The 8,693-nt window shown below is 37.8% G+C and overlaps 1 protein-coding gene across 1 annotated transcript in view; it reads right to left on the reverse strand.

Annotated features, from left to right (window-relative positions):
• DNAH5 (dynein, axonemal, heavy chain 5) overlaps window positions 1–8,693 on the reverse strand; it is a gene marked incomplete at its 5' end in the record, with an annotated part of 180,665 nt that overhangs the window by 92,378 nt on the left and 79,594 nt on the right. Inside the window, 4 exons of the mRNA XM_014543525.1 lie at window positions 1,016–1,257; window positions 2,088–2,234; window positions 6,358–6,511; window positions 8,470–8,577. Coding sequence (XP_014399011.1) covers window positions 1,016–1,257; window positions 2,088–2,234; window positions 6,358–6,511; window positions 8,470–8,577 — 651 coding nt within the window. The remainder of the gene's footprint in view (window positions 1–1,015; window positions 1,258–2,087; window positions 2,235–6,357; window positions 6,512–8,469; window positions 8,578–8,693) is intronic.

Genomic DNA, 8,693 nt, shown 5'->3' on the forward strand with positions numbered 1-8,693 from the left:
TATAAGAACTGTCATTGGTGACTATTTTTGCAAAACCAGGGTTGAGAACACTTGTTCTGTATTCTTCTTAATGAATGGATAACGTATTTGTGAAATCTGAAACCTTTAGAAGAATTTTTAGTGACATAACCAATGTCAGTATCATTTTGCTATATAATCTCCTCCTTCACATCTTCATACTTTACCAGATGTAAACCCTTTCAAAACTCAAAGATGTGTAAATTCTGAAAATGCATTATTATAAGTCAGGATATACCCATACACAAACAGAAGCACAAAAATTTAATGGCAATATAAAATAAACATCTACACCATCCAAATTATGAATTCATAAGTTTTCTATCCAAATGATCTCCAAAACATGTAACTGAAAATAATCTGACTAACAATGTCAAAAAAAAGTTTTACAGATGGCTTATCTAATAAGCATTCTGCCTTACACTATAGTATGTAATTATAATCTAATTATCAGTAATATACTCTAGGATATATTGGTAGTAATAAAATAATATCCCTTATCATGCATTAAAGAGAAATTATCTGAAATATTATTTCCAAGTAAAACTTAAAATATTATAATCCTGAGTCTAATAAAAATCCCTTCTATGCAATTTTAATAAATTGTCCTCTTCAAGTTAATATTCTAAGATGGCTGCTCCCAAACTTTATGTGAATGAATACCTTTTTAAAATGTCATGAATCCCCAAAGTGAAAAAATTTAATGTTATTTATTCAGTCACTGTTCAGTGGGGTTATTGATTCACCTGAGCCTTGCAATTACTCCCCAACCTAAGGGTTGGAAATCACAGATCTCCCGTGATTAGAAGAGCACTGAAGAAACCTGTAAGGGGCCATCAGGGTTTGCATGTCCCAGAGCATTCAAGGTTCTCCCATAAACGGTAGCATTAAAGTGCAATTACACCCTGCGGTCTGCGGAAAAATCAGCAGGCACTCTACCTGAACAACACTAAAGGATCCGCTTTGTCTTTACACAAAGGAAAGACTCCAATCATACCTCCAGAATAGGACTCCAATCCAGGATAGAAGAACTCATGAAAACCATTCCATTCCTTGAGACGGTAGCAGGAGAAGCATTGTCAATGTTATGAGGCTCAAAAATAATCTTGCAGTTTGGAGCCATGGGAATCCGATCGCCATTGGCAAGGGTTAGAGTTTTGTTATCATCCAAAACAGAGTTCAGATTTTCAATCCAGATGGCATCGACTGGACCATCAAGAACTATCCAGATATGCTCCCCTAGAATATACAAGCAAAGGTGTGTGTGTGGGCGGGGGGCGGGGCATACATACACAAATGTAGCCCTTAATGAGTCTCTTTAAATAGCAATCAAACACCTAGACTGAATAATTTGTTCCTGGCTGGTGTGGCTCAGTTGGTTGAGCGTCAACCCCTGCACCAAGAGGTCACTGGTTCAATTCCAGGCCCAGGGCACATGCCTGGCTTTCAGACTCAATCCCCATTAGGGGGGTGTGCAGGAGGCAGCCAATCGATGGATGTTTCTATCTCTTCCTCTCCCTTCCTCTCTCTCTAAAATCAATAAAAACATTATACTTATACATATATAATCTGAATAATTTATTAATTCAGTATAGACTTCATTTTGTATATACACAATTTTCTCTCCAAAGAAGCCCACTTCCTCCAATGATTTTATTGGAGAATTCGGTTTTTGTTAATAGGCTGTACTTAACTAAGAACAACATTTTTAAAATACTCAGTGAAAATAGTTATGGTAAAATCACTTTATTAAATACTATCAATTTTCCTTAACAACTTTTTCTATCTTTTTTATTCTAAGATATCAGAGGAATACAGGAACATTTTTTTTCAAAAAGAAAATAATTCCCTTCTTAACCAAAAAATAAGGGGGAGAAGGAATGAGAGAGGTTTTAAATACACTAATCAACAGTATTTCAACATTCACAGATATTATACAGATTTATGACTTCTTAGCCTTGACTAAGATATTATATGGAGAACACAGTTTTTCTACTAATTTTAAAGAGCCACCAAGGACTTTACTTAGAAGTACATGTCAAAAAATAGTATTATAATTCATCTTCTACCTTTCTTAGCTCTCAATGTTTTCCTCCAAAGAGTAGAAAATATCCCATCAGTCCAGTCGTTCGTGGCCACGTCGAGCCGACCAAACATCTGTGGGGCCGTAATCGCTTTGGGGTTCATCCTCATTTCCCGGTGTGGTTTTCCACAATCTAGACCAAGTAAATCCACATTTTAAACAACTCAGGTGTACAGTGAACCGTCATTATACAACATTTCACTAATTTGCAGTATAGAGTCAGCAGGTGTTCAAAATATGAAAATCCAAAATTGCATTGAAAACATGCCTTAACTGAATTTCCAAGTTGTCATAATTAGCCTCATATTTTATTGATTAAATTGCATTTGTTTTTACCTTCCGTAAAAGAAAACTGCATATTACATAAGAGGAGAAAAAGGACACCATGTTGGGATTGATGAAGAAATTAATGTAATCTGGAAATTCTTCAAATTTCACAGCTCAAAAACCTTTTGGTTTATGGTGTACTAGATTACATCTTATATATGACATATCACCTAAAAGTGGTTTCTGTATGTACATTACCAGCTTTCATTTGCTGGGATGTGTTCTTGCTCATTTGGGGGGAAAAAAATAAAAAGCTAAACTAATATGTTGCAGGAATCAAAAACTTTCTTTTGTGTCCAAGCTCAAAAAGGATATTTGAATCTTTCAAACCCTAAAACTACTCTTAAATATGCTGGATTCTATATGTAAGGGACTGTGGTTGATAAGCAGAAAAGTGACAAAGTTTAAAGTATAAAACCATAAAAATAGATACCAAAATATTGCACACTGTGTGAGAGGTTGACACAGGCACACATACAGTACACATTTGTGCACATTTAAAAGGGTATTACATTAAAACCTACTTAGAAAATTAGACCAGAGTTCTCTTTTTTCAAAATCACAAAATAATCAGGTAATTATTTGCAGTATTTTATGATGCTGAAGTTCAACTTAGTCACAATTCAGCTTTTGCAATAAATGATATCCATAAGACTAGCAACACTTTTTCTTTATAATCTAATCACACTTTACAAAAGGCCAGCAAACTCTTGACATGTGTGAGAGAATCATAGGTGAGGTCCAGACTTGGTCTGCTACCCATACAAGAGAAACTATCAAAAATTACTTCATTAAGGTAGAATTATATCATTTTCATTTAGAGTATCATAATATTTTTTTATGAAAGCACTAAGAAAAAGCATTAAGGGAAAAAATGTTTAACTTTCAAAATGTTGGTTAAAGTATTCCTCTAAATCAGCGGTTCTCAACCTGTGGGTCGCGACCCCTGAAAATACATCCTGCATATCAGATATTTACATTACGATTCATAGCAGTAGCAAAATTACAGTTATGAAGTAGCAACGAAAATAATTTTATGGTTGGGGGTCACCACAACATGAGGAACTATATTAAAGGGTCGAGGCATTAGGAAGGTTGAGAACCACTGCAATTCTCCCCTTAGGCATTTCTTGAGTGACCTAATCACTCCACTTTCATGGCCTCTGCCGTAGAGTAGGCACCCTTTTCTTGCTGTCACCTTCTTATGGGCACCAGACCAGCCGCCTGTTCCTCAGTTTACTCTCTACTCGGCCAGCAGATGGTCTTCTACACACAGGGTTAATGACACCACTCCCCAGCTCAATGGCTTCCCATCACCTACAGCATAAAACCTAAATATTGAGTATGACTTACAAAACTCCTCATGCCACATCTACAGTACTAATTTGAAATCCCCTGGAAGCAAAGCCAGGGACAATAACGTGGGTGCTGAGAGTTGGTGGGTAGTCAGGGGAAAGAGAATGAGATGGGAAAGGAGAGGCGTCAGCGTATTAAGCATAATTGGAAAGGGAGAAGGGTACATTGCTGAGCTGGTCACAGAAACAATGTCCCTCTAAAAGGCACCGGGTGGAATATCTGCCATCAACTGTTCTCCCCCATTGGTTGAGGGTATGGCTGCCTCATACATTAATTCTCACCGACCCCTATTTCCAGGCTGAGCCAGGTCCATAGCTTCAAGGAAAGTCATAAAGCTGAAAAACTGGGAGAAACCTCTGGTGTTGAGGGGAGAAACTGTCCAATGGCCACATCTATAGCAGGGTCAGGCCAAAGGGACAGCATTGGGCACCAATAGCATCTGCTATACCTCCTCATCTCCCCCACTTCCACCCACACGCAATTACATTCTCTTCATGTCAATGGACTTCCTTGGGTATATCGTGCAGTCCCCAGTCCCTTCTTCCTGCAGAGTCTTCCTTGCACTAAAAATGCCTCTTATCCACCTGCTACCCAGCCTTCCAACCTCAGATGCAGTAGCACCTGCTCGGTAAGCCCTCCCATAATTCCTTGGAAAAGATTCTGCTGTCCTTCACCTCTGCTCACAAAGTAATTATCTAAATTTTCCTCATAGTGATGCCAAGTTGACTGTTAAGAATCTGTGCCTATGTCTGTAACTCGTTACACTGTAAGCTCCTTGAAGACATGTCCTTTTTTTTTCATACCTGTTCTCCCATTTCTAGTGCAGAACCTAGCAAAACCTCCAAGTATTTTTTAATGAAAAAATAATGGGGAATAAGGGAACAAATAACATACATGGGTCTTGCACTTCTTCAGTAGAAGGTCAGCCCAATTATGTTCTCAATCTTTTGGATAATTAAAGTTTTCAGCAAGAAATGATGTTTTACTTAAGATAACGAACGTTTGCCTACCTATTAAAACTAAGAACAGGATAATAAACAGGAAATACTAAAACCAAGCACAAGTTAATAAACAGCAAACAGTCTAAAGATTAATTCAACTTTGCAAAGAGCTTTTCCAACATCAGTGATGCCATACAAATTATCCAAACACATTATACATAATGTTTCTGCACAGTTTAATATTTAGTGCTCATTTTGTTCGTCATTGTACCAGGTGCACCTGTAGTTAACAGAAGGCGGTTTTATAACAACAACAAATGTATTAAGCATAATTTGAAAGGGAGAACACATCATTTTAAAGCTATGTAAAAATCCCAACTATTAACCGCACACTGAAAACCACGTGATAAGCCCTGCAGGTGTGAGCTCCGTTTTGGTGGAGTTAGGTGCTAGCTGAGAGCATAGTCCTGTGTCGGTGTGAAAACCCAATAGATAGAACTTTGATGCTCAGAATTCACTTCATTCCACAGCTGAGAAAACTGAGACTAAATCTAACGTGTGCAGGACCCTAGAATAAATACAGGCAATTCCCAGCAACCAGCAACTCAGTATCAGCGCACTGGGGTTCCAAGCAGCACCTTTCCCTGTTATGGAAACTGACTTTCAGTTTCCTGTTATGATGCATTCCCACAACCAAAGTTCTGTGAAATTTTGGAATTCAACTCTGGCACAGCTAAGGGCTGCTGATACTCTTAGGAAGAGAGTCATCAATGTCCAATCAGAACCAGAGAATACAAGAATAATCATGAACATGGCAATGACCATTATCCCCAGGTGACCTCAGGCTAGGGACTTCGATGTGAGGCTTAGGGATATCTGGAAATTAAGTGCATTTGTTTAACTTCCCTAGAAAAATATCTGCTTCCAGGTGAAAATTAATTTATATGTATAGTTAACATATGCCATGGGAATTTAAGTCTTGCTTGGATCAATTAGCCTATGGTAAATTGTTTTCATTTTATGTCGTTCTGCTTAAAGTCAGTTTCCAAGCGAGGACTTACTGCATGTGGAACCTAAAAAGCCAAACTCACAGAAACACAGAGTGGTGATTCCTAGGAGTTGGGGGCAGGGGGTGGAAGTGGGGAGACATTAGTCAAAGATACAAACTTCCAGTTATTAGATTAACAAATTTGGGAATCTGATATATAGCATATGATTACAGCTAATAATATTGCATCATATACTTGAATGTTGCTAAGAGAGTAGATCTTAAATGTTCTCACCACAAAAAAAAGGAATCGTAACTATGTATGTGATGGAGCTATTAGCTAATACTATGGTGTTAATCATTTTGCAATTTATAAATGAATCAAATCAACACTTTGTACACCTTAAGCTTACACAATGATATCTGTCAATTATATCTCAGTAAAGATGGAAAGAAATGTTTTCCCCCGGTAGTCCATTAATGTAATATGTTCTCTCTCAAATGTACCCAATTGTCAGTAAAGCAGCATTCTCTCCTATAAAAATATATTCATGTATCTACCTTTGTTTCCTCTTGGGGCATTCAACTGTGCCACAACTATTTAAATGTGTCACCCAGAGCAACGCAGCTTGGCTGCCCCGTACCTGTCATGGCTTTCATCAAGGTGTGGATGCAGGTGGTTTTCCCTGCTCCACTAGGCCCCAGGGTCATCATTCCATGCCGCACTCTCTGTGTTTCAAACAGCTGGATGACTTTCAGTTTCCAAGGAGGATGGCTGATTAAACCAGCTTCTTCCACCTGAAAACATAACAAAAACCCTACAGTGAGCCACATCAACAGCAAGCCGGGCTTACCAATGTGCTCGAAATAAGCACAGGACATGGAGTGTGTGTGTGGGGGGGAGTAGAGGAATGGGGAGCTACTGTTTAATAAGTATGGAGTTTCATTCTAGAAAATGAAAAAAGGTCTGGAGATGGATGGTGGTGATGTTTACACAATAATGAGACTGTACTTAATACCATTAAACTGTCCACTTAAAATGGCAAAAATGGTAAATTTTATATTACGTATTTTATCACAATAAAAATATATATTGCATAAAAGAATATATGTACACAACAAAAAGCAGGCTGAATATAATCAAATGTTACAGCAAGCTAATAAGAAACATCTGCATTTGTCTTTGGGAATTGGATGCATTTATATTAACATTTTATTAAATGTACATCTTAAGAGCAACTGAAGAATAAAGACTCAAGTATGAAATGTATTTTAAATGTTTAATTTAAAAGATAACATTTAATTACTGGAAACATTTCTAGCACACCAGGCTGACTGAAATTCCATGTAAACGTCAAGCTCTTTGTAAGTCCACTGGGTAGTTTTTATCTATCAAACACATGTATGGAAGTTACTCTGTGCCAAACTATCCTAAGTTTAATCTTCAAAACAATAATATGAGATTGGTACTATGGATATCTTCATTTTACAGATAAGGAAACTGAGGCACAAAGCGATGAAGTAACTTGACCAAGATTAATATTTGTAAAGTTATGAGGTGGGGATTTGAGCTCCACAGCCCATGCTTTTAACTAGAATCCTATGCTTAAATGCACTATAAATAATGCTTTTATTTTTACTTAAATAATTTTGATTAATCATCATGTGTCACTTTACACTATGTATATACTCCAGCTTTTTCGCATGCTACAAAGTACTAATGCAACTCACCTTACAAATTACTTTATACTTAGCTTTTTAGGTAATGCTACAGTCAGTTAGGCCACTTGATAAAGAAACCATTTGCAAAACGAATGTCATTCTTACCTGATAAAAAAAAAAGATTAAAACTTTTATATATTGATTTTTAAAGCAAAATATCTATTTAATGCTACCATATTTCACTTTTATTACAAATATCTTCAAGGAATTTAAATGTGTTTTATAAATATGAGCTAATCACCATTTCTATGAAATTTTTCCCCCAGCTCTTCTTCCTAGGAAAGGAAATTGAGGCACAAGATTTACATAATTCACTTCCATTCTTAGGAGACCATAAAAAGTTAAAGCTGTACAAGTATCATGGGAAATCTAGACACCTAATGATATAGATACGCAGCAGACTCCCCCAGAGCCCAGGAAGGAATCACAAGTGATTGTGGGAGGGAAAGATGATACCTGCGGGGCCACATGAGATCTCTGCATATGACACCGACAGAGCCACACCGGCAAGGGCAGGCATCAGCCAGCCCTGCCCGCCCCTGCTGGCCCATCGCATCTCATTTTAGAATCTGGTTTCCATCAGTACCAGGGCCGCTAGCACGTGGCCACTGGACGTGAGGTTGTGCAACGGCAGGAAGAGCTCTATCCTGGGGTGCAACAGCCTCTCTTAACACTGTCATCACATCCAATCAGGTCTTAGGCCAACAAATAGAATTTACACATTCTGAGGTTTGTTTTACTCTATTCCCTGAAAATATAATCAAGTAATCCTTGTACATGAATAGCAGAAATCGCTATTGTGCAACTTACATAGCAATTTTTATTGAAATTGAATGTATTTATTCTATATATTACTATAGTCATTGGCAATAAATATTAAAATATACTCTGGTCACATACACTCACAAAGACAGCAGTCACAGCCCCGGGTGTTGTTCCTGGAACCCACAGATTTGGGCCGCACTAGCTCCACCTGATTCCCTGAGACCCAGGTGAGACAGACGGGGTACTTGATGCCCTGTGAAATGTATTACCTGCCTATCAATTGCCGCCTCCAGCTCAGGGTAGCCTGCCTTGTCCAGAAGAATATTTGGGAAGAGATCTTCAATCAAACTCAAAAATAAGGGTTCATCCTCATCGATCTCAAAAAGAAAAGAAAGGGAAATCAGACCCACGATTTTGGCATAATCACAGCAATGACCAGGTACACTGATGGTGCCTGGACCCGCCCAGATCATTTCATCATAACCATTAATAA

This window comes from Myotis brandtii, unplaced genomic scaffold (assembly GCF_000412655.1).
Source record: "Myotis brandtii unplaced genomic scaffold, ASM41265v1 scaffold328, whole genome shotgun sequence".
NCBI lineage: Eukaryota > Metazoa > Chordata > Mammalia > Chiroptera > Vespertilionidae > Myotis > Myotis brandtii.